Below are 26,530 nucleotides of genomic sequence, written 5' to 3'. Positions count from 1 at the left end.
AGTTGTCTTTTTTTTCTTCTTCTTCTTCCTGGATAATCATGATCGTTTCCCACCCTAAAACAGACAGATAAAGAAGGTTGGAGAAATGCCCACCCCATCCCACCCCAGCCCCAGCATGTGCTTCTATTCCACATAATTAAAGGCTGGCCTCCAGCACCATAGTGAGTTTTCTTCCTGGGACTTGATCAGACTAGATTTTGAAAAATCTTTTAATGGGAACACAGCTGACTTCCCAGCCACCCTACCACTAATCTACCTGGGAGGGCTCCTTAGAAATGGGACTCTCCACTACCTAGACTTGATGTGGGTTTTATGGGGGAGTGTGATGGACCCTGAATGCAGCTCAGCATCCGGTCTTCCCCTCCACCCCAAATTGGTATGGCATACTAGAAAGATCAGCAGAAGGGAAGCCTAGGAAGAGCTTTTCTTTTTCTTTTCTTTTTCTCCTCTTAACATTGAGCCTTCCTTAGGTTCAGGCACCATTCATGGATCTAACAACTCTGAAAACTTCAAGCAAAATGTTCTCAAAACTTGATGTAAACACTAGCTATGGGGAGGGCTTGTTTGAGGTGGACTTCGGTGAACCAGAGAGTTTGTCTCTGTTCTAGGTGCGGTCACCTAGTTCTTCTGGACACCAAACCTTGACTCACAGGGATAGAGGGAAGGAAGGGCAGGTAGTACAAAATCTTGAGGGATGGCTTACATTTTCTTTCTCAGAAAAGGTGAGAAAACCAAGGCACCCTTCTCCCTCTCTTCCTGATAACCTCCTCCTGGAATGAGAGGGTCCCAGACACTTGAGGTTTATTTTTAACCACCACTGGCTTTGATTAGCTTGCCTCCGGCTGCTTCAGACACCTGCTGGCTGGATAAATTGGGGAAGAAGAAGTGGTTGACCCAGATCTGATAAACCAAATGCAGGAAGCAAAGCTCGGGGTGGGGTGGGATGTCACTAGTTCCCCTTTGCTGAAAGTGATGAAAAAACCCAACACCTGGCAAAGTGTTAAACTTTCCAGCGATGGCATGCCACCAGTGACCTCTGGCTTCTACAGCTTTGGGGCTGATGAGCTGCAGAATTGAAGTCACCTCTTTATTTGTCAAAGGCCTGGTATCCGTGTCAGTGTACAGGTTTCTGATGATTTTTTTGTGTGTACCTTGTAGCCTCTTCCACCTTTTGTGGCAGCCCTGGAGGTTCTCTGTATAGCCTGGTGCTGTGAGCCCACCTGAGGGAGCTGTTCATTTCTCTGGTAGAGTAAGGTACTCCTCCTTTGCCTCCACCCTAAAAAAAATGATTACCTCTTATCTGCTTCAAGGAAAGCAGATGCCTGGGAAACCGGTGGCAGAGATCCCACTCAGTCTTCTATTGTAGCTTCTGTCAGGCTTTCTATTGAGTGACTTATATGGTTAAGCGAGCACTATGTCCCTAAGTGTCAGTGGACATCTACTGGAAAGAGACCTAAATGTCAGTCCATCTCCACTACCTCCTAAGTAGCCTCTGGGCAAGTTGCTGGCCACCTCTGCTCCATGGCTCTGTCCTCTAGAAAGCCCAGAAGATATGAATACATACCTGCTTGTGACTCTAGCTTACTGTGATGTGAGACAGTATGTAGTAAGTGACAGGTCTGGTGGCAGGCACACGGTGATCACCATGTAAAGCTTTTTTGTTTGGCTTTGAAAGCTGGGAACATGGGAACTGGCAGGGTTAGTATCATTCAAGCTGGAAGATGAAAGGCAATGGATTCGGGCTATGCTAGAACAGCCTCGGCATCCAGGATAGAAGGGCAGCATTCACCTGTTGGTTATAGAGGCTGACAGGTGCTTACCGTCAAAGCCAGAAACTACATGAGGAGTTAGCACTGCTGAGTCTCAGGGCTGCGGTAAGAATAACAACTTATAGGATGCTGTTCCCACAGGCCACTGAGGACAGCTAGGGAGTGGTGACAGATCTCAGTGCAGGAAAGAGGCGCCGTCTCCCAGGCAGCTGAGGTCAGCAAAATTACTTCCCTCCAGCCCCTGAGCTCCAAGACCCCTGAAAGCCACCCTGACACTCCAATAAAAGGCCCTTCAGCTTACTGGCCTGTCCGTGGAATCTCTGTCTCCTCCTAGCCCCAGAGCAGCTAGTTTCTACCACACATAATATAGCCAAGCAGCAAGAACTTAGGAGACCATGGATGGCCTCCTTCTGTGGTGATAGGCAGTCTCAGAATATCACATGACCCCACCAGTGCCTACCACAAGGCGTCAGTGCCATGGCCACAGGCCAGTATCTGAGGACATCCAGACATCATTTACCTAGAGGGTTTGGAACACAGAGCCAATGGACACCACTCTTCAGAAAGCATGAAGAATATTAATTAAATGAAGGTTTATTTCAAAATTAGTCTTAGAGTATAAGCTGGGTTGAGGGCTGGAGCCAGACTACATAATGAGTGGTGAGGGCACCTCCCTTCCTCAGCACTGGGGGAGAGGAAGCGGTGTCACCGGCCCTGCGCCCGATCATGCATCCAATGATTACTAGCACTAGAAGCCAACAGCAAAGGACCCTGCGTGGTTGCTCATGTTTAATCCTGGTTAAGCTATACACGTTTAAATACACGCCGGAGGTTACGTGGTGTCATGCAATCCCAGTGATGGAATGACTTTCTTGCTCAGTGACCTCCTGCAGTGAGGCTGCTCCAAGGGGGAGGTTAAGTCGGACAAAGCACTGAAACGACAAGAGGAGAGAGGTCATGCAGGGATCACACTGAGCAGGGAGCTCCCTACCAGCCCACCCCACCCTCCAACCTCCAGAACCAGGCAAGGACTGCAGCCCTGAGTCATTCTTCCTAAGGACAGAGGAGAATTAAAGGTGTCCGTTACAGTATCAAGTACTACAGTCTCACCAGCCTAGCCCATGGATCTAACTCTGTGACTTTAAGGAAATGCCTTCCCAGTCCAAGCTTGTTCTTCACACACACACACACACACACACACACACACACACACACACTAGGATGTCCCTGAGCTTCTCATAGGGTTACTGAGAGACTTGTAAAGTATGCTCCGTAAATATTAACTACTTTTATAAATTCACTGACATTTCAGTGGGTCACACTTCAGCTCACCAACCTCATATAATCTAATCCACTTCCACAAACTTCTTTGAAAAACTTCTATTCCTGAAAAGTCTTTAAGAGTCACAAGCTCTTCCTAATTTTTAACCTAAGTTCTTCCTATGGAAATTTAATATTAATCTCTCTGACCCCCATAGAAAGACTACACTTTGGTATTTCATAACCAGGTTCCATAAAACTTCAACAACTCTTCTAAATTTTGTATAAATGTGGAGCAAGAACTCTAAGATGATGGGTCTAGACAGTGTGTGGTCATCAATGGCCAGTAACACGAAAAAACAAGACAAGTGGACAGTGTAGGGTCCCTCATGGAAGTCTACAACCACCCAAAAGATAGGAGCCTCTTGTTCCATCAAATAAAGAAAACAGAAGAATAGATTAAATTAAGCCTTGGGCTGAAATTAGGAAGAGTCTAGGACAAATATATTCTACAGGGGCTGGAAAGATGGCTCAGTGGTTAAGAGCTCTATCTGCTCTTCCAAAGGACCCGGTTCAATTCCCAGCACCCACATGGCAGCTCACAACTGTGTGTACCACCAATTCCAAGGGATCTGACACCTTCACACTAATGCACATAAAATAAAATTAAATAAATTATTAAAATATATTCTACAACTTAACAAATGAATTTAAAAGAACAGAGAAGAAGGAATGGGAAGGCTATATATGTTTGGTTGGTTGGTTGGTTGGTTGGTTGAATTTTTTTTTAAGATACATTATTGGCAGAGCATGGTGCTGACACTTGGGAGGTGAAGGCAGGAGGATAAAAATTTAAAGGTATTCCTCATCTACCTAGAGGGCTTGAGGCCAGCCTGGTCTTCACGATATCCTGGAGTTGGAGGTGAGAGGGAGAGAGAGGAAGGATAGAGAGTTGGGTGAGGGTAATAGAGACACAAAGACAGACAGATTTAGGGGATAAATTTTCAAATTTTATCATCCTTTATCAGATCCCAATAAAAGCAAATGAACTGAAAACATTGTATGGGAAAAACCAAGGTGAGCTGTACAGTGATTAGGTCACCGATCCACCCAAAATGCTTAACTTTGTGGTTGTACTCTCCCCAATTCCCTTTTTGTTCTGGAAATGGACCCCAGGGCCTCAGACCTTCCAGGCAAGCATTCTACAACAGAGAACCATCCCAGCCCTGATTCTTTAGTTGTGATAATGGCATTATGGCTATGTGTCCAATTCTTAGGGTTAGAAATATACACTGAGATATTTATGGATAGAAAATATTAACAAAAATCTGCTTCAAAACAATATTGCTGGATAAGAGTATAAATTAAACCAGTGTGGGCTGGAGAGATGGCTCAGGGGTTAAGAGCACTGGCAGTTCTTCCTGAAGACCCAAGTTTACTTTCTAGTACCCACATCTGTAATCCTGTCCCAAGGAACCTTATGCCTTCTTCTGGCCTTTAGGGGCACACACAAGGTGAACAAACATGCAGAAACTATACATAAAAAAATAAATAAAACTTTAAAAAATTGGCTATGAGGTAATGAAGCTGGAAGATAAGAGCCATCCTTTTTGCTGTTGCCTGCATTGAAAACTTCCATAGCAAAATGTTCAAAAAGGAGCTACAAAGCAGTAACTGTGGCTCAATGGAAGGATGCTTGCCTGGCATATATGAGCCATGGGTCTCCAGCAATACCCCATTACATAAAAACTTATGAAAAGACATACTTAATCATGACATCATTCTCCTTTAAGTACTGAAAGTATTAACTTATTTTCAAGCTTTGTTTTTCCCAACTAAATATGACATGATGCAAACACCTCAGGATTTCTCCATAATAAGTCCTTTGTTGGCATTCTGTTCCTTGTGAGGACCTACAGTGGTGACCTGAAGTAACATAATTTCCTCAGGCCTGCCAGTGACACCCATTACCTTGAAGCCCTCATGATGACCACGTGGTTTATGTGACCAGGGCCTGGTTGGCCTGGTGTGGGTGCTCTAAGAGGGCTTCAGCCTGAGCTCCACAGCTTGGGCAGGGACCCAGACTTCTGTTCTGGGATGAGGACAGATGTTCTCACCTTTTAAAATGTAGTCCGTTAGCAAAGTAGGCACCTTCTCATTATCTTCCTTCATGGCGAAGAGAACTAGAGAAGGAAAGAGAGGGAGATAGAGGCCAGAATACTATCAGAGTATGAAGCTTGCATCTAAGGCTAGACCACTCCCACCCTAAGCAAGAGAGAAATGATTTGAGAAAACCTGACGTCCATTGAGTGAATACTTAGTAGATGCATCCCTCTACAAGCTTTTGTCAAGAGTCAGCATTCTTGGGGTAAGACAGAGTACACCCAGAGAGCCATAGACAGGGGTGTTTCTGCAAAGTGGAACTACCAGTGACTTCTTTCAATTTTTCCCTTTTGGCTCATCTGTAATTTCCATACCAGCATGCATCTTTAACAAAAATAAACAAAACAATTGCCAAAAATGATAAAAATCATCTTTCGGATATAATCAACCTAGATGTTATTATTAATTCCTGAACTACTAATAAAACTGTGCTGTTTGTTTTGTTTTTTGAGACAGGGTCTCACTTTATAGCCCTGGTTGGCCTGGAAATCACCATGTAGACTAGGATGGCCTTAAACTCACAGAGACCCATCTAGCTCAGCTTTGGAAGTGCTAGAATGATGGGTATGCCCCACCATGCCCAGCTATGAACCTGTCTTTAAGGATGTTCTACTCACATTTAAAAAAAAAATTATTGCAATAACCCTTGCCTCCAATTTATGGGCCACAAGTGAAGTTTACCTAACAAATCTTTATTCTTTGTTACATCCTGTGGAGAGGAAACAAAGTCCTGAGTAAATGTATTGTTGAAATGAGCCAAGGTCAAGGTCAAGGTCAAGGTCTCTGATGACTCAGACCCAGAGAAATGGCAAAGCCTTCCCCGGGTGTGGCTTGTAAGGGATGGAAAAGCTTTCCTCTGGTCCAAGTATGGATGATATGAAACATTGATTTTTTTTTTTTTTTTAGCTAAAAAAAGACATTTTTTTAAGCTAAAACAAGTTTTAGGAACTGTCAACCACATCTTCCCTTGACTGCAGTCTGAAACTGCTCCCCTACAGAGATCAGCCGACCAGATCTCTCCTTGTTTGGCTATATACCAATAGATCTACCTCCTCGATTCAGATGTTCAAAATGAACGCACTGAGTTTCCAGGCTTCTGTGGTACATCTCTATTAGCACACATAGCCCACCCAATCCCAGCTTTTCTGTGTGTCTGTCCTTTCTTCTTTCCTCATTACCCAATCAGGTCAACCCCAAGCCATGCAGGTCATGGCAATGGCCATTACAGTGTTAGACTATGCAGAGCTAAAGAACTGCGGACTCTTAGGGAGCCTACATAGCTCTTGCTGAAATACTTCCTTGACTTATACAAGAAACAAACAGTGGGAAAACTTCTAAAGCCTAAAGGATTTTAAGAATTACCGTTATATAATTTTTTAAATTGCATTTTCTAGGCTAAGAGTGAAACTCAACAATAGGACACTGATCTAGCAAATGTAAGGCTCCTGTTCCATCCCCAAACAAATTATTACTTTTCTGTTAACTAAATGAGGTGTTCTCAGATGCACAACTTATAATACTGAAGTCCACTTTGGGGAAAATTCCATAAGAAAGCCTTGTTCATAATATCAGCATAAGCATCCAACAATAGATTCCTTCACCAATAAGCTTCCTTAAGTGGACTACAGTGTACCAGTCAGTGAAGCCTTACACCACCTTATGAGAATGAGAGAGCTACATGTCTAAAACAGACTTATGCATGAAAAAGGGCTGAAGAAAATGTATTAGCTTCATAACAAGTATATCACCATGTAGAAAAATCTAAAACAGTGCATGAAGCCATACACAGTTCTGAGTGTGAGGCCACAGAGCACGTTTCCATACTGTGCAATTTCCCTTCATGAACACATTTCACTTGTACAAGCAGAGCAAAGAGTGACGCTCAGTGGGCCCTGAGATACACTTCCGTGATCTCCTGCTTTTGAGGCTGGATAAGAAAACTTGGGACAGAGTCAGGACAAGGTAAAGAATAGAACCCAACATAATGGTATAAATCACCAACCATGTCTGGGGAGGGAAAAGGCTGAAGCTATTGTCTATCTGGTTTTTGTTTTATGTCTTTAGATAAATAGTCATTTCAACTGAATTAGCTGCTGGGGATCCTGGTGTCTTCTGATTGTTTTATGCTGTATCTAAAAAAATTAAATTACATGTATTGTGGTGTGTATACCAGGACATGCACGTCAAAGTTAGGGGACAACTTGCCGGAGAAGCTGTTTTCTCTTTCTACCATGTGATTTCAGAGCTACAATTCAGGTCCCTGGATTGGCAGCAAGTGTCTTTACCTGCTGGCTCTGTTCTGTATTTTTAGATGTAAATTCATGTCCGCTTAGCTGGTTCAGTGTTTTGCAACTGAGCCTGGGCAGACCAAATGCCATTCCAAGATGACTGTGTTGAAAATGCAATAACCCGACTTATTCAACATGTGTCTAAGTTGATCTCTAAACTAAAGCATCTACGTGGATGGTCCCATGATATGAGCTAGATTTTGGCCTGGGTACTTGATTCAAGAAGCAAAGAAAAGAGAGCAACCATTTTTTTTTTTTTTTTGTGAACTCATACCAGGATCTGCAAAAGTTAGTACTCACATAACCTATAGGAGAATCAGAATTCAGGATCATAACCTATAGGAGAATCAGTGTTCAGAAAGATAAAAGTGTAGCCTCTAATGAAGGAATAAGACTTTTGAATGTGAAATGTCCACTTGTGTTAGAAGAGAAAGAATGTTAGCAAAATGTTGACTGGTAAAATTAAACTCTGCCTGAAGGGCTGGAGGGATTGCTCCGTGAGCAGGGGCACAGAGGAACACGGTCGTTCCTGGCACCCATATTGGGAGGCTCACAACCACCTGTCACTGTGGCTACAAGGGAGATGCACGCTTGTGGCACGTATACATGAATAAAAATAAATCTTTAAAACTAGGTTACAAAAATTTATAACTTTGGGTTGGAGAGACGGTTCAGCAGTTAGGAGCACTGAGTGCTTTTCCAGAAGACTCAAGTTCAATTCCCATCACCCACATGTTGCCTCGCAACCATCTGAAACTTCAGTTTCGAGGGATCTGGTGTGTGTGTGTGTGTGTGTGTGTGTGTGTGTATGCGTGAACACGTGCATTCAGACCATAGGTCCTATGTGGAAGTCAGAGGACAATTCTACAGAGTTGGTTCTGTCCTATCTTTATGTGTGCTGTAGGGATTGAATTCAGATCTCCACGCTTATACAGTAAGTGCTTTACCCACAAGCCATCTCACTAGCCCCATACTTCTTTAAAAGAATTGAAAAATATAAAACTATTTTCAATGAAGAGAATCATACTAAATTTCTAGATACGGGTTGGTGACAAATGAATAATTCTTCCCCTTTTCAAGAGCATGATTAAGTTCTTTACATACACCAACCTCTGAAATGTGTCCAAGTTGTCTTTTAAATGTTTACCACTGTGAAACCACAAGCACCTGGCTTGTGTTTCTTTCTCTTCTAACAAGTGGACATTTAACAATCTAAAGTCTTATCCTTTTGGAGGATACACTTTTTATCTTTCTGAACACTTATCCTCCTATAGTTATGATTCTGAATTCTGATTCTCCTGTAGGTTATGTGCTGATAGCGTGTGCTGCCTCTTTGTGTGTATATGTGTGTGCGTCTGTGTGTCTCTGTGTATGTCTCTATATGTGTGTCTGTGTGTATGTCTGTGTCTGTGTTTCTGGGTGTGTATCTGTGTGTGTCTGTGTGTCAGTCTGTGTCTCTGTGTGTCCATGTGTGTGTGTCTGTGTAGTGTGGTACTGAACACTGAATGCAGAACCTTGTGGATGCTCTGATAGTGCTTTCCACTGAGCTTACCGTGAGGCATACCAAGAGTGCTTGACTCTTATAGAAGACCCAGGTTGAGTTCCCAGTATCCATGTGGCAACTCACAGCTTTTGCAACTAAAATTCCATAGGGAGCTCTTCTGATCTCTGTGTCATACATATGTATGACATGTGTCACCCACATGTAAGCAAAAACATTCATACACATAAACAAAGAATAAATTGTTTTAATTAATAATTGAAAATAAAACCTATGGTTGGGCATATTGGTCTGCACCTAAAATCCCAATACTCAGGAGGCTAAATAGGTCAATAGAGTTCATTATCTAGCCTAGGCTATACATTAAGAACCCATTTCAAAAAAAAAAAGAAAGAAAGAGAAAGAAAAGAGAAGAAAAGAAAAAAGAAAGAAAGAAGAGAAGAGAAGAAATAAAAAAAAGTAAAGGAAAATAAAGGAAAAAGGAATAGGTTTTAAAAAACAAAACGGCAGGCCAGACATGGTAGGATACACCTTTAGTTCTAGCACTCTGGAGGCAAGGGCAGGTGGATCTCTGTGAGTTCCAGGACATCCAGGGCTAAGTAGAGAGACTCTGTTGCAAAACAAACAGACAAAAATAAAACAAAACAAAAGCAGTGGGTGGGAGGTAGCTGGAGAGATGGCTCAGTGCTTAAGAGTCCTTGCAACTCTTGCTGAGGACCCATATTCAGTTCCAGCACTCACACAGCAGCTCATAACTCTCTGTAACTCTAACTCAAGGGCATCTGCCACCTTCTTCTCTCCTTCTTGGGCACCAGGCATGCAAGTAGGGCACATATATACATGCAGGTAAAACATGTGTACACGTAAAAATAAAATAAAAGCTGGGCCTGGCGGTACAAACTGGTAATCCTGAAAGCAGAGGCAAAAGAATAGCAAATTTGAAGCCTGCCTGGGGTACATAATGAGTCCAGGGGCAGCCTGGGCAACTAAGTGAGCTCCTGTCTCAAAGGTTAAAAAGCAGATGCAGAGCTCTGATCTGGCGAGCACAAGTTCCACAGGTTCAGCCCATAGTACTGAAAAATAAATCTCAGTGCATATGTATGCAAGTATAGGAATCTAAGCAAACTCGTGTACTTTGAAGTTAAAACTTCTGATTCTCAAGGACATGGTGTCTATGGAAGCCGGCAAGATCTGTTTGCCACACACTCCTGCTTTTGTTCTCTAGGCTGATGAAAAGGAAGCATTTCCTCACTCTTAACTTGGGGGTGGGGAGCAGTAGGAGGGATGCCTATCTTCCTAGGATGATTTGAAGCCCCTTTCCCTTCCTCTAGCAGGCCTTGTCCTGGCCTGCCCCCTTCAGAGCAGCCACAGTGCACTGAGCTGTCATTCAGCAATCCGAGCTGCCTGGAAAAAAATGGGATTTCTATCTGATCCACTGAGAGTGTCACCAAGTCTCAGTCTAAGATTTTTCTCCTCCTAAGAGAGCCCAGCAAACACTGCTACCTGAAGCTGCTCTTTCGAGGCTTGTACTGTTAGAGTGTACGGATAGATGGACTCTGCCTAAAAAAGGACTTTATTACATGTTGCTTCTCCCCACAGCTCAGAATGTTAATACAGAACAGAGCAGCCAAAGTGAAGAAGAGGCAGCCACTTCCTGGAAGGAAAACTAGACTCTAGTCTTTCCAAGTGGCCTCACTCCACCCAAAAAGCCTCACTTCACATTAAAAGAACAGCAGGCCCCACAGCCAGAGCTCTCTGCTCCAAGGGGCCAATGTGTAGACAGTCAAGGCAGAGAAGGCAAAGTCCCGGGAGCTGTAGGGAAAACAGAAAACAAACAAACAAACAAAAAAAAACCCCACCTCTGCCCCGCCCACTTCTGCCCCACCCCTCTATTGCCTCCCCACCCCTAAAAAAAAAAGCCTGGGGACCACAGCAGAGCATTTTAATCTTGCCTTGTTCTTTTTGTCTTTTTTAGGAGCTGAAGACCTAACCCAGGGCCTTGAACTTGCTAGGCAAGTACTCTCATCACTGACCTAAACCCCCAAGCTAATCTCACCTTGTTCATGAGGATACAAAATGCAGAGAATTTTGCCCCACACAAAGCCATCCTAAAGAAATCTGGGAACTGAGAACAAGACGTGCACAGGCAAGAATGGAGGGATGATGTTCTGGGCACGGGGCTGAGGACGAGAAACTCACTGTTTGTCAGCATCTGCAGGTCTTCCACGGAGGGAGGAGAGGCTTTCTTCTCATAAGGGATGACTGTGTTCAGATACTGTCAAGACAAATGGCATGGAGATCCTGAGTCATGGTCCTTCTTGGGTTGAGGCACAGTGGGCAACTTGCATGGGGACCATGTTTTGTTCATGTGCTGGGTAACACTTGCTGTCCCTACACAGTGCTACCTCAGAACCTTCTACCTCCTAACGGACATCTCTATGACAGGCATGCCTATATTCATTGCCCCAGCTTCTACATTCTTTTTTTTTTGTGTGTGCGTGTGTGTGGTTTTAAATGATTTATTTATTATTTATACAGTATTCTGCCTGCATGCAGAAGAGGGCCCCAGATCTCATTATAGATGGTTGTGAGCCACCATGTGGTTGCTGGGAATTGAACTCAGGACCTTTGGAAGAACAGTCAGTGCTCTTAACCTCTGAGCCATCTCTCCAGCCTAACTTCTACATTCTTAATGTGCTAAAGTCTTTTTGGTTCTCAAAATCCTGGGGAGCATTTCTTCTCCTGGATGGTATCTGGGGCAGTGGGTATGGGTTTATTCTTCACAGTGCAATTTGAGAAGAAATTATTTCTCTTTTGTCAAAATGGCATATCTACTTCACCCAAGATCTTGACTGTCTGTTGGGCTCTCTCCTACAACAAAGCAAGCCCCAAGATACCCAGCCAGTGGGCATCAAAAACCAGTAGGCCATACTAATGAGGTCACCCAATAAAAATAAACAAGCAAAACTTTGCTCTTTCTGAAGTTAATTGCCTTGGGTATTTCGTTGTAGTACAAAGGTGACTACAAGTTTCTGACAAACAGGAGTCAAGAAAGAGATGCCATGGTGTGACTTACAGTCAGAGCTGCAACTTTGGTGGCACTGGCTCATCTGGTCACCCAAGACAGAGATTATCAGATTCTAAGATGGGATCTATTTTGAAATAGATCCCCCAATGCACTTCATTCTTAGAGCAAACTAATTCATAGATCTACATTTGGTGCTGAGTTTTAAGTTTTATCCTTGTCCCAAGAAAAAATGACCTTAAAAAAACAAACAAAACAGCAACATCAAAGAACAAACAGAAAAAAAAAAAAAGAGCTCTGAAAGACATTTTCTGTGTCTTCCTTACAAATAGAAGAAAATGTTAGGGCATCTCACCCTTGTCTAAAATTTAGGATAACTCCAGTGCATCCTCATCACCCTCATCTCTGGTGAGGACGTGAGCTGCTCGCTGTCTAGAGGGATAAAGGAGCTAACTGGCTGCACATACCTGTCTGTCGGCTCCTGGGGAGCCAAAGGTCTGGCGGATGCCGCTCTGCAGGATGCTGGAAATGCCTTCCATGCTGAAGCGCTAAGGAAGAAACACACCCAAGATGGGCAAAGGCTTTCTTCCCAACGTCATTGCCCCAGGGACCTCTGTGTTCTTGCTCAAACGCTCATTAGCTGTCACACCACCCTATCTAGTGGCCGTACCAACTAAAGAGCAAGCCTAAGATGTTGGCTTGCACAGACAGGCGAAATTTAAGCAAGGAGAGCAGTAGTCTTAAAGACACATTTGGTTAAGTCCCTCAAGGTTACAAGACCCTTTTGTTACCCCCAGGCTTCCTCATTTCATCCTGTGTCATACAGACAGAAAAATAAGACAGGACAGGGCAATTCTGGGGAACCATGATGCAAAGATCTCAGTGGAAAACAGAGCATGCTGCTGTCGGGAAGGGTAGGCTTCCAGAAAGGACCTGGCACAGAAAACTTTCCTTCAAGAGATGCATGGCCCAACCTTAATTCAACAGGTCTGTGATAGAGCTAGGCAAAAGTGTTTTTTAAAAAAAACAGCTTAGATAATTCTGTGGACTTCACCCTATCATGAACCAATGAGCCATTTGGTCCTTTTCAGCCATTCAAACAATCCAGCAATACTCTACACATGACCCCAGAGAAAGCAGGCTAAAAAATAATCTAAGCCAATGGTAGAGATCCTGACCCAGCTCTATTTTTTTTTTAAGGACCAGCCTGGAGAACACAGGTCATATTCAGGAAATTTTAAACATTTATTTAGTATGTCCTCCACTTAGACCAGAGGCCCTCTGGGAACTCCGGAAGATAGGAGGTATCCCCTCCCTTCCTGACCCTACTGCCTGTCACAGGGTTACATACGATTATTACTCAGTAACTATTTACAGGTCCACTGCAGGTAGGTATCAGGACACACGATGGTTGGGGCTCAAAGCTGGCTGTGCCTAGTCTTCTGATCACCCACGTACCTTGAGAGGCATCTGATTTCCCTTCTCTATTCGGTTGTTCTGCAGGCTTAGCCCCTTCTCTTTCCGCCTCTTCTTCATCAGTTCCCGTTGCTCCTTCTGCTTGTTCTGGACCTCAATGAGCACTGTGATGAAGGAGTTCTTCACTTCCTTCTCAAACTCCAGCTCGTCTCTGCGGGCCAGCTGGTGGACCAGCTCCTCTGAGAAGTCACGGATGGCACCCTCCACCTGGTCCAGAAGCTCTGTCAGCTCAGACCCAGACATGTGTCTCAGCCCTATTGAGAAAGAGGGATTCAGTGGGTGACACCTATAGAGACAGCCACCATCCTGCCGGAGATGAAACCATTCTTAGGACAGGACCTCTTCCTATTCTTAGTTTCTCCGAAAGACTGTTATCATTAGGTGAACGAAAGATGTGTCCGCAAGGAAACATGGAAACTCTGTGTCCAGTGAAGGTGGGCACATACTTTTCTTTGATTCCTTGTTCTGTTTTTCTGTCTGTCCTCTATCTCTGTAATACTCACATATTATACACAACACTAGGTTGAGGAAGGAAATATTGAGGTTTGATATGAGAGGTAGTGTTTTCTCCCAAGAAATCATGGAGACAGAGCAGACATCCAAATGAACATGACCTGAGTGTGTATGGTTCTGTGCTGCAGTGCACCCTCTAAACAATGGGAGACCCAGGGAAGACCGGGAAAGGGGAGTGAACAATGAAGCCTTATCAATCGGCAGGCTACTTCCAGATACAAAGAAAGGGAACCAGAGAGTACAGACATGGACACTCTTAACATCTTGTCTCCTAAGGCTGCGTGATGTTTAGATCATTGTCAACTGGCTACTTCAAAAAGGGTAGGAGAGCCAGGCATGGTGGCACATGCCTTTAATTCTAGCAGTTGGGTGTGAGCTCAAAGATAGCTTGATTTACATAGAGAGTTCCAGGACAGCCAGATCTACATAGTGAGTACTGCTTACAAAACAAACAAACAAACAAATAATAAAGCAGCAGAGTTGTTGTTTTTTTTTTTTTTAATGTGTATGGGTATTTTATCCTCATGTATGTCTCTGTACCTTGTATGTAAATGGTACCCACAGAAACCAGAAGAGGGCAGGGCATCAGATGCCCTGGAACTGGAGTACAGATGGTTGTAAGTAGCCATGTGGGTGCTGGGAATTGAACTTGGGTGCTTGGCAAGAATAGCCAGTGCTCTGAAGCGCTGAGACATCTCTCTGGCCCTTGTTGTTTTGTTTTTTGAGACAAGGTCACAATTTGAAGTCAAGAATAGCCTTACTCCTCCTGCCTCAGCCTCCTGTGTGTTGGTATTACAGGTATGTGCTACCACATCCAGTGAGCAGAAAGGATTGTACGTTTTCCTGACACATGGCTAAGAATGAAATCAGTGACACAATATTTGCTTAGCATGGAAGAAGCCCTGGGTGCAATCCCTAGCAACACATACACACACACACACATACACACACACTTGAGAGACAGACAGACAGACAGACAGACAGAGACAGAGGAAACCCCACCGGAAAGACATGGTTATGTGTTAGATGATGAAATATTACACATTATACACAATGTATTGAAATGTTTCAGATGTATCCCATAAACACACACACATTTGCCACATGCCAATTAAGCACATTAGTAAAATACATGTGATGGATGTAGGGCACCCTTTTTTATGCCACCTCAGGGCCCCCCTCTCCTCATCTCTGCTCAGCCTGGATGTCTGCTGACTCAGTTGGCTCCTCCTGCTTTGTTTTGCCCTTTGAAGCTATTCTCCCCCTTCTGTTTTTTTGCCATTTCACTCTGCTTTGCTGAGTGCTTCTATGTTTGGGCCCTTTGTGTGGTTGAGAATGGCCTGACTGGGCGGGTGGTGAATGCGGCCAGGCAGCCAAACCCACTCCATCACCCTGTTGGCTTCCTGCAGTGGCACAGTCTTGCCTGCCTCATCTTCCTAGGGCCAGGTAGTTTTGCTTTCTGGATGTGGTGCTTGATTTCTGTCTCAAATTTTGTAACTTCCACCTGAAATTTAGACCAAGGCACCCTAACAGACACACCTTCTGTCTCAGCCCCACTCCCATCCTCATTTACAGTAACATCACTGCAGAGAAGGCCTCCTCCTGCAGTGAGGGATGCACAGTCACTCCTAAGAAAGCTGCTGATTTATCTTTTTTTACTATGTTTTCATTTCATGCTTCACCAGCCTACACTTTATATAGTCATTACTGTAAATCTGTGTTAGAGAGGTAATGAGAGACTGGCATTAAAAACTGGACGCAGGAGTTACTCTCCTGGTTTCAACTGCTGTCTCCACTGCCCCTGATAATGAATATGAGGTGTGAGGGAAAGCATACATTGGAAATGAGATCTTCACTCTCCCTGAAAGAAAAGGGTAGAGGACTGAGGGTGTAGTTCGTTAGAGTGTATGCTAGCATAAGGCCCTGTATTAATTCCCATCCCTAAATGACATACACAAACACACACACACACACACACACACACACACACACACAGAGAGAGAGAGAGAGAGAGAGAGAGAGAGAGAGAGAGTTTTCTTCTTCTCCATCTCCCTTTTCTCTTAGAATTTCTCTGCCTGTCCTTTTCACACATATATTAAAATGTTAATGGCTAAAAAAGCCTCCTCCCATCTCCACAGTTCAGGAAGGTTCCCTTCGGGGATCTGAGAGCCCCTGCTTTGAAATGTGATCATAAAGGAAGAGAAGACCTAATCTTCCACTGTTCTGGAGGTACAGGGGCCTAACTCAGCCACCTGACTCCAAATGGCAAAACCATTTGGCGTAATGGGTTCCATCCACTTAGTCATAACAAGAGTACAGTTTCCTTCAGTCTCTGCTGTCCTTTGGAGGACTGCCTGTGATACGTAGCCTGTTCTCATTTAATATTTATTCCGTAATAAAATTGCCCTCACCCATATTTTTGTGAGAGGGATTTTCTGAGAGGCAAGGAGGTTTTGTTTATAATTCTATTTCTCCAACTGTGGGCTTAGACAGGTCACTTAAACTCCAGAAGACAGCTCAGTCCTAGGGGCATGGTGTGAAGTTGGTGTTAAGGTGACACATGGAAAACACTGACTGTTCTCTCTCTCTCTCTCTCTCTCTCTCTCTCTCTCTCACACTCACACACACACACACACACACACACACTACTGGGGCTTGTATCTAGGATACCTGAGTATCCTAAATGCAAGGCAAAATGCTCTGCCACTGAGCTATAGCCCTTGTCCTACCATACATATTGATTGCATTAGGGCAATGGTTCAGAGTCTTACTTTTTAGTCTTGTTTGGTTTGCTTTAGCACTGAAATTTTATTCTACCCCCCCCCCCCTTTTCCTGCAAGATTGCTGACTTTTCTCCAGATACTAAATCGGGAAGGTGTTGTCTTTCCTCTGGATTTGCAAATCTCTGCTCTAGGGCAGAGATCAAGTTCTGATAACTATATGCAAACAGTATCTGGGCAGGCACAGTCATGGTAGCACAATCTTTTATAATCTCAGGCAGACAGATCTCTGTGAGTTAGAGGCCAGCCTGGTCTATGTAGTTAGTTCCAGCCCAGTCAGGGCTTCATAGTGAGACCCTATCAAATAAATAAATAAATAAATAAATAAATAAATAAAGCCGTGCTTGGAACTAAAGAGTTGTTTGATCCTCAGTAAACCCAGCTCAGTGTCCCTCACCTTCATAGGACCAGTTGTTGTTGAAGGTCTGTGTCAAGGCCTGCATCTCTTGCAGCAGGACTGAGTCTGCCTGGGATGAGATTTCTCCTCCATCATCCTCTTCCAGCACCTCCTCTTCCTCCTCAGGATCTGGGGAGTTCTGCATCATTTCTTCGATCTCCTCAATCACCTAAAGATAAAGCACAAACTCCGTTTCCTCCTGGTGTTCCAGTTCATTTGAGTAGTCAGCAGCATTCCTAATTTGTTCTCTGTGTTCATAAATATTGGATAATAATAAAAATAGATCCTATCAAAGGCTTGCATATGTTCTGTCTTCTTTAATGCAAAGCACTTTCATGTAAACCTCTTCCAAGTGCTCCATTTAGATGAATACATTATTGGAAATTAGCTACTCTTTCAGGAAATGAAGCAGGCCTGCCTGGAAGTAAACATTTACTTCAGTTTGCTAAGCATTTTGTTTCTAAGTGGGAAAATATTTTATCTGCCCAACTATAACACAAAACCCAGCCCATTAATTGGCACACTTCTTATAACAGAGGGGGAGGAATACACACATTCTCAAAACAACCCCAAATGGGGAAAAAAAACAGATGTTTCTCCAGAATTCACTGGACAAGAACTGAAGCTGCCCAGTAAAAAGTGATGCCAGAGAGCAGAAAATGGTAGAAGGACAGCTAATATCTGAAGAGCAAAAAGTAGACAAGAAGTCCACCTCTGAATGTGACTGTTAGAGGGACTCAGCTCTCTTCAAATTGAGGGTCAAGATAAATGCTACCAGAAAGAATGCATGAACAACTGTGGTCATTAGCTGTTTGCACATAAAGAAAGGGAGTAACCCTCATGAGGAAGAGAATCTGCATGAGTCTGGTGGCAACAGCACAATTAGACATCGTGGCCTCTTCGCACTGCCGAGAGAGACTCAACCTCTGAAGCCATTAGACAGTGAACTTGGAGATAGGTTTCTTCCCACTGGGCTGCACTGTAAGTAACAGGGCTTAGGGTTTTCTCTTGAAACTATCCCTGTTGGTACACAGAAACCTTCTCAAATTGAACTGTAAATTTAGGACATGCCTACTTGTTGAAGGGTATTTTGTAAAATGTGACCAAGTAACACAGCTCCTCTTTAAGGTCTTATGGCTGACAGTTGTTTTCGTTGTGTCTGTGATAGTTACGAGTGATAGTCAACAGTCTCTAAAGTCTTCTTGGAGACAAACCTCTAAACCTGTCTGAGAGGCAGTTCTAATTAAGGTAACTGAGGTGGTTAAGACCGGCCTTAACTATGGGCAGCACCATTCTATGGCCTGGAGTCCTGGAGGAGGCAGAAATAAGAAAATAAAACCAGGTATGGTGACATACACTTTTAATCCCTGCACATGTGAGGCAGAGGCAGGTGAATCTCTGAGTTCAAGGCCAACTTGTTCCAGGCCAGCCAGAGCTATACAGTAAGAACTAGTCTTTGTTTATTTGGTTGGTTTCTTTTGTTGTTGTTTATTCAAGACAGGGTTTCTCTGTATAGCCTTGGCTGTCCTGGACTCACTTTGTAGACTAGGCTAGCTTTGAACTCACAGAGATCCATTGCCTCTGCCTCCTTGAATGCTGGAATAAAAGGTGTGTACCACCACAACCGGCTAAAACCTAGTCTTGAAAATAAAGTATAATAAAATAAAATAGAAAGGAGAAAGAAAGCTAAGCAGCATTTCTCTTTCTGCTTCCTGACTGTGCATGCCAAATGACCAGCTGACTCCGTTCCTGCTCTGTGACTTCACTGCCATGTTGAAGTCAGATCAAAATTGGATCAAAACAAACCCTTTCTTCCTTAGGTTGGCTTTTGTTCAGTATTTGATCACATTAATGACAAAATGTGAGTAATAGAGAACCTGTCATTGAAGGGCAATCCCTCTCTTCAAGTCACAGTAAAAACTACTAGCCATGGGCGTGCAGAGGCGGCTCCACAGACAAGATCACTTGCTACGCTTCCAGAGGACTTGGATCAAGTTCCCAGCATCCATATGGTAACTCACAACTTCAGGGGATTTAACACCTTCTTCTAGCCTCCCCAGGCACCAGGCACCAACATGCATAGAGACCCTCACACATAGACATAAGACATAAGGTAAGTATAAATATACATTTTAGAAGACTTTTAGTTCTGTGGGGTATGTTGAGTTTGAAGCCAGCCTGGTCTAGTCTATATAACAGGTTCCAGTCCAGCCAAAACAAAACAAAACAAACAAACAAACCCTCCAAACACTCTTAGCCCTGTTCTTTTATTTTCTTTTGTTTTGTGTGTGTGTGTGTTTTGTATATATATTTTGAGACGGGGTCTCACGCAACAAGGATAGCCAAGAACTCCTGATCCTCCTACACCGCCCAAGCACTGAGTTTACAAGCATGAACACCTGTTCTTGACATGATTTCCTTCAATCTTTTATTCCTTACCTATAATAAATCCTACTTCAAAAAAAAACCAAACAAACAAAGAAAGAAATTAAAAGAAAAAACTGAATCCTGCTTTTAGCCACAAGCATGAAGAAGCACCTCCACAGAAACGCACTTTCTGGCTCTGCTGGTTGACAGTGGAGTGCTTTCAGAACAGCCCAGGAAAGCTTGTGTGGCGTCTAGCTCACATAAGCACTTGCAGACATTTGTTGACTGAGAAGGTGAATAAAGAGACTCAGCACCTCTGCCTAAGTGAGAAATCCCTAAAACCACAACATGAGGAACTCAGTCCCCCAAAGTGAAGCATGCCATCTTCTTCTTCTTCTTCTTTTTTTTTTTTTTCTCACAAAGATAGAAGTGTTTCTGAGACTCCTTTTGGAAAGCTAAAAATTTTCAGGATTCTATAAAATGTGATTAAAAAAAACCCCACCCATGACAGATGCCTAACCTGTCACTGCTTCTTAAAACAAAACAAAACGAGTATTTAAGATCTGCCCTACACACAGCTTAAGTGCCAAATCTCCAAGCATAAAAAGTCTATGGAAATCCAGGCACAGTGCTATACATCTTTAGTCCCAGCCCCTGGGAGGCAGAGGCAGGCAGATCTCTGAGTTTGAAGCCAGCCTGATCTACAGAGTGAGTTCCAGGACAGCTAGGACTACACAAAGAAACTCTGTCTTGAAAATTTGAAATTAAAAAAATATATATATATACATAAAAAGAAAGAAAAATCTACAGAGGCATCACAGGAAATAAAGCCAGGAGACCCTAAACATGGCTCTGGCTATCATCACCAACTGCTACAAACAACCCAGGTGTTAGAAATTAAGTTCACATCTACTATAAGCAAATAAACTGAAGCATAAAGCATAAACTAAACCTCTTATCAAAGATACTGAACTCATCGACAAGGCACCTCAAGACCGCAACATCCTTCTGACCTGGATGGGTGTGTCCTCTTCAGCCTTTGTCTATTAGAAGAATGAAAGGTTCCAGGAAGCTGGGTGGGGGGAGGTTCTCATTCATACCTGGTCAGCTGTGAGCAGAGGCTCTTCATTGATGCCAGAATCATTTTCACTCTTCTCATTGAACTCTTCTTCTTCCTTCTCATGGATCTGAAGGACAAATGGCAAGTGACATTCTAACCACCAGCAGGAGTAGGTTCTCTGCTCCTAGATTAGATGACACTGACTGAAAGGACATTTTATCCCACATTCCACACCCCCCACTGTCTAAAGAGGGAATACGGAGAGAAGTCTGAGTTCCATCTTCTTCCAAATCTGTCCCCATCACACAGCCGGCATTGCCAGCATGGCCAGAAGAAGACTATAGGGTAGGAGCAAACAGCACCATTCTGACTCAGGGGGCCAGGGGGCTCAGCAGCATTCTTCAACTCACAGGCAAGGTCTCCTTGGATGAATCAGGAACCTTCTAAGCACAGAGAGTTGTGCTGCAGCCAGCTCATGCTGTAGTGGGAACTTTTGAAAGAGTAGATTGTTTCAGTTCCAGTAGTCCCAGCTTTTAAAATGGGATAAAATGCCATCCTCTCATTGGAACCCAGGTGTGGTTTTATAGCTGATACAGGATATCATTACAGGCTGCATCACGTAGGCTAAAAGACAAACTTAGCCAGTGCACACCTGCGATCCCAGCACTTAAGAGGCAGCTCCAGGGGGGACTGGGACTTGAAGATCCTCCTCCTATCCCTACTTAGCAACTTCAAGCCCACCCTGGGCTACATGAGATACTACTTCAAAACAAAGTAACAACAGAAAATGCCAGATGCGAATAGTGCCTGTAATCCCAGCTCTCTAGAGGCAGAGGCAGGAGAGTAGCAGCAGGTCCAAAGCTGGCCAAGATCATAGAGTGAGACCTTGTCAAAAAAGGAAAGGAAGGAAGGAACAGATGGAGGAAAAGAAAGAAGGAGGCAGGGAGAGGAGAAAAGGGAAAGGAAAGAAAGAAAAAAAAGGACAAACTGAAGTCCAAGGAAAATACTGAAAGGAGAACTCTATTTCGCTTATTTGTCCTGTGTCCCCTAAAATCTATAATCCTAAAATTCTAGAAGGTCACAACCAGTGAGACTCCAGAAGATGTCTAAATCCAACAAGATATTTGTAACAATTTTGGCTTTACTGGCCATGTTGCAAATTGTTTTGTTTGTTTATTTGTCTTGTTTTGTTTTATTTGATTGTTTGTCTTGTTTTGCTTGTTTTTCAGGGTTTTTCTCTGTGTAGCCTTGGCTATCCTGGACTCATTTTGTAGACTAGGTTGGTCTCAAACTCATGGAGATGCACCTGCCTCTGCCTCCCTGAGTGCTGAGATTACAGCCATGGGCCACCACATATTGCAAATTGTTAATGGTTCGGAGTTTATGTTCATGACCTGAACACATTCAATGACCTAACCAACTAAGAAGCTTTGAAATCCAGCTAACAATCACACAGGGGCTGGCAAGAGGAATCCAGGAAACACCTCCACAGAGCCAGCTCCCATGCAGGAGCCACTCCTCTTTGTTCTCTAAGAGCTAACCTGCTGTTTGGTCTGTCCACCAGGACAGTTCTTCCTACTGTAACGAAAGCACTGGGGTTGAGGGCCCAGCTATCACGTCGTCTAGCCTCAGTCTAGCCTCAAATCGTCCTTCTTTGAGCCCCACTTTGGCAGGTACCCCACCCCCAACTGTGCACATCTCCTTCTATTTCTGACTACAACCAGGACGTTGTCATTATTTAAAAAAAAGAAAAAAATCAAAAACTCAGTGTATCTTGAATGCCATCTGTTCTCAGCCTGGAGAAGGGGCAAGGCAGGGAAGTGAGGGAACCACCAGAGGAGCTGGTGGGCAGATGGCGGCATCTAGTTCTGCGGTGGAATCCGTATGCTTGTGTCTCTGCCAAGTGTACCACCTGTGGTTTCCGCTTGTTTCCACAGCTCCCCACCAGGCAGAACAAAACTCCCGGGCCCCGCTGTTCACAGCTGCACTCACACAGCAGAACTTCCCAAGGACTGGGCAGTTCCTGGGGTAGAAGTGCAGCTCTTATTGGGAAGTGGAGGACTTTCCTTTCTGTTGGAGCAGCGTTAGCCCATAATTCAAATTCGGATGTGAGGGCTTGAAATTAAAGCAAGGAAAACACAATGTGTAGTTAGGTACAGCGGCATATATTTGTAATTCTAGCACTCAAGAGGCAAAGGTGAGGCGAGCCTGAGCTGCATAGTGAAACTCTCTCTCTCAAAATAAAAAATAAATAAGCAAATAAAATACTATGGCTGTAGCTCAGTGATGAAGCCCTGGGTCCCATCCCCAGCAATAAAAGAAAGATGATCTGGAAGTATTGCTCAGTGGTGGAGCACTTGCCTAGGATCCTCAGTGCTGAAAACAACAAAAGGTCAAGAGTGCTGGCGCCTGCCTGTAATCCCGGCACACAGAAGGCCAAAGATCAGGACTTCAAGGTCATCCTCAGACCATTGCTATACTGGGAGTCCAAGGCCTGAGCCACAGGAGACCAAAACCAAACACAGGGAAAGGAAGTGCTTACATTTTCTGAAACATGCGCCACTTACTTCACTAATGTAACATGGCACCTTTGATCTAGATCGTCTTCCTCCCCAAGTTTCTCCCATGTCGGGCGCAGGGCTTGTAGGGAAGGGAGGCTCCTAATGGCTATTCAACAGTTAAGGAACCACAGCTGTGGCCTGAATGAGGCACTCCTAGAATGCTCTTTTCCTGTGGCTCTCTCAGGCACAAAGTGTCTGGCACTCAATAGTTAGAATAAGGTACAGCGATCTGAAAGTCAGTTACAGGCTGCTGAAAACCGTTGCGAGCACCGTCACTGTTGTGGATACTATAAGCGTTCCTTATTTTCTTGGTTCTCAGAAAATCGCCACGGGTAAAAACCAAAAGCCTCGGCACACACAATGCACCACAAGAGAGCCCCAGCCAACTCCCTTTTCTATCTGGTATTTCTGCCTGGTCACAGGATTCACTACATCCACCCTGTCTCGGGTCTTCCTCTTCTCTCTCCGGCTTTTGTTCTGACTCTCCATCCTGCCTCTCCTGGACCTGGTTCCATCAAACTTGTGTTCTTCTCTGCTTTGCCCTGACAGCTTCGGCCGCTTCTCAACAAACCCTTCCTCTTCACACTGGTTGTTTACAGACTCCAGACTTTCCCCTTAAGCCAAGGTAGTATCATGAGCAAAAAAACTTAACCGAACAATAGAGAAAGATTTTGAAAAACAGTAGCATCGAATATGATAGCATCTGGATACTCTTTATTCCTATTATGTGACACAGATATAGAAAAGTCACTTCCATGGCTACTGTGTGGCAATGGGAAAGGGCCCTGCCCAAAATGATCCACAAGCTTCTTTCTTGTTGTCCATTTCCTTGTGGACTAAACCTGACCGTTATTTCTGTACTGTCAAAGTGAATGAGGCTCTCATAAGGAGAAAACTATCCACCCAAGGTCCTTCTTCCTAGGATTTGGAAGATATGGATCCAGAATGGGAGCTGGCCACAACAAGCCTTTCTTCATCTTGCTTGGAGGAAAAGGTGTGCGTCAGGGCTGCCACCAGGCAATTTAAAGCTAGAAACAAACGCTGGGCCTGTAACGCATAGATCTTGTAGTGTGGCAGTTCATGGGAGGTCTCAGAGACTGCCGAGTCCTTGTGCCTGACAACAATTATGAGCTAGGGACTGGTGCTAAAGCATTCCCATCCATCCTGTTCCTAGAAAAAAAGAATGCCTACTTCATATTTAGCACTTTACGTATTTCCCATCACTGATTCAAATGTGTGGTTGCTTCATTGACATCAAGACAACAAAGATACATTTTTTTTTAACCTCCAGACCAAAAAGTAGGAAAAACAGAAGAAACGCAACAGTATGTATGTACTTGGCCCAAGGGAAGGGCACTATGTCTCTTTTGTGCTTGGGAACACACAGGAACCATCTGTGTGAGCTAAGTCAAGGGTTCTGTATTCTCATAGCAAGAGCCAGTCACTATCTGCTATTAAGTCAAGGTTACAGGGGTCAAAAGATGTTCTTTTACGTCATAGCCAAGAACAGAATAGAGTGATTCATTAAAAGCCCAGCCAGAGTGAGTAACTGTGAAATAATAATATCTACATGTGTAATTCAAGGATATAATTTTGGCCTAAACTATAGGTGCACACTTATTCACCGTGCTTTGTGCAGCTAAGCTATGGCGGGTCTCTAAGTGGAGGCCTAGTCTTTCCTGAAGTTCCCACATTATACAACGATTTAAACCACCTCCTAATTCCATTTATTTGCAGTACAAGGAAGGCACAGAGAATATTATGCATACAACTACTTCTTCTTCCTTCCTAAACCCTAATAAAATGAGAGTAAATGAATTTAAGAAAAGAATATCCCACGGGGGCAAAGTGAGTCAGAAAAAGATAGCATCCAAAAAGGTGCTGGAGAGTAGCTGCTGGCCCCGGGGGCTGGAGAGCCACTGTCTCTCCAAGTAGAGCTTCAAAGGTAAATGGATACACACTGACGTGTTGGAAACCTTGGGAGCTGGAGCCCTTGGGTTGGCAGTGTGAGGTAAAAAGGATGAGGACTTGTTGGGCGGCTTCCTCAGGGGCAGCTGAACACCGGGGTCTCTTCTAGCAGCCATGTAGAGAGGCTGCTACAGTCCTGTCACCGTCAGGAGAGCTGGTGGCCTTGCTGGTGAACACCAGATAACTTGACAGAGCCTGGGGTTGGGGAGAGAGCGGTGTCTTACAAAAGCAGAGGGAGTGACAATCTGCGCACTCATCACAGAGACTCCAGCCTCCTTCCCCAAAGAGGACCTGAGGAGCACAATAGCCAGGCCTACTCTCACGCCAGGCATTGGACGAGTTTCTAATTAGATATTTGTGCTATAGAAACATGCCGGCTTTCAGGATCTCTCAGCAAAATGATGGATCCTTTGATTACTCAAACGTACTTAGCATAGCCAGATAGAGACAAGTTCTAACCTGCAGAAAGAGCTCAGCCTTCTAGTGCCTCCCTTTGAAATACAAAAAGATGAAGCCAGCCCTGGTGTCACATACCTGAGATCCCAGGGCCAGCCTAAGTGACAAGGTGAGTTCCAAGCCAGCCTAGGCTGTATAGCAACACCCTGCCTCACAAAAACAAAAGCAACATTGTTGTGGTTTAAATGTAAAAATTCCTCAATAAGCCTACATGTTTGGTTACTTGGTCCCCAGCTGGTCATGCTGTTTGGGAAGGTTTAGGAGGTGTGGCCCCACTGGAGAAATAATGTCACCCAGGACAGCTTTGAGGTTTTATAGCCTACCCTACTTCTAGTCTCTCTCTCTCACTCTCTCTCTCTCTTTAGACTGCCAATGCAATGTGATGGGTCTGCTTCATGCTCTTCTCCAGCATGATGAACTGATTGCCTCTGAAATTCTAAAAGAAAATAATCCCTTTCTCCCCCAAGTTGCTTTTGTCATTGTTTTTTTTTTAACCACAGTTACAGAAACAGAGAAGACGATATCCCAAGAAGCTACGCAGACTGCCCTCAGCAGGAGGGCAGAAAGAACACTCTCTTGAACATGTTATTTGCTTATAAGATTCTGTCAGAAACCTAGAAGGAGCTCCTGGACACTAAAAGTATGATAATTATTGTGGTTCAAATAAAAATGGCTCCTATAGGCTTATATATTTGGTTCCCAGTTGGTGGATTGTTTAGGAATGATTAGAAGGAGGCGTTTCACAGGGTGGGTTTTGTAGGCTTCAAAGGTCCCTATCAGGACCCGTCACACTCTCTCTACCTGCTGCCTTTGGATCAAGTTGTAAGCTTTCATTGACTGCTCCAGTGCCTGCCTGGCTACCTGACTGTTGCCATAGTTCCACCATGATGGTCATGGACTAACACTAAGCAATCCCACAATTAAATGCTTTCTTCTCAGAGATGCT

At 44.0% G+C, this 26,530-nt stretch overlaps 1 protein-coding gene across 2 annotated transcripts in view; it reads right to left on the bottom strand.

Annotated features, from left to right (window-relative positions):
- Positions 1 to 2,347: 2,347 nt before the first annotated feature.
- The window catches only part of Fez1 (fasciculation and elongation protein zeta 1), a 49,300-nt gene continuing 25,117 nt past the window's right edge, over positions 2,348 to 26,530 (bottom strand). For both annotated transcript variants that reach the window (XM_021638659.2, XM_060371671.1), the window contains exons 4-10: positions 20,640 to 20,726; positions 17,173 to 17,341; positions 13,465 to 13,736; positions 12,474 to 12,554; positions 11,181 to 11,256; positions 5,147 to 5,212; positions 2,348 to 2,701 (exon numbers count right to left, since the gene is read on the bottom strand). In XM_021638659.2, coding sequence (XP_021494334.1) covers positions 2,685 to 2,701; positions 5,147 to 5,212; positions 11,181 to 11,256; positions 12,474 to 12,554; positions 13,465 to 13,736; positions 17,173 to 17,341; positions 20,640 to 20,726 — 768 coding nt within the window. In that variant the 3' untranslated portion in view covers positions 2,348 to 2,684. The remainder of the gene's footprint in view (positions 2,702 to 5,146; positions 5,213 to 11,180; positions 11,257 to 12,473; positions 12,555 to 13,464; positions 13,737 to 17,172; positions 17,342 to 20,639; positions 20,727 to 26,530) is intronic.

This window comes from Meriones unguiculatus, chromosome 1 (assembly GCF_030254825.1).
Source record: "Meriones unguiculatus strain TT.TT164.6M chromosome 1, Bangor_MerUng_6.1, whole genome shotgun sequence".
Classification (NCBI taxonomy): domain Eukaryota; kingdom Metazoa; phylum Chordata; class Mammalia; order Rodentia; family Muridae; genus Meriones; species Meriones unguiculatus.
This window is presented reverse-complemented; position numbering and strand designations above follow the sequence as displayed.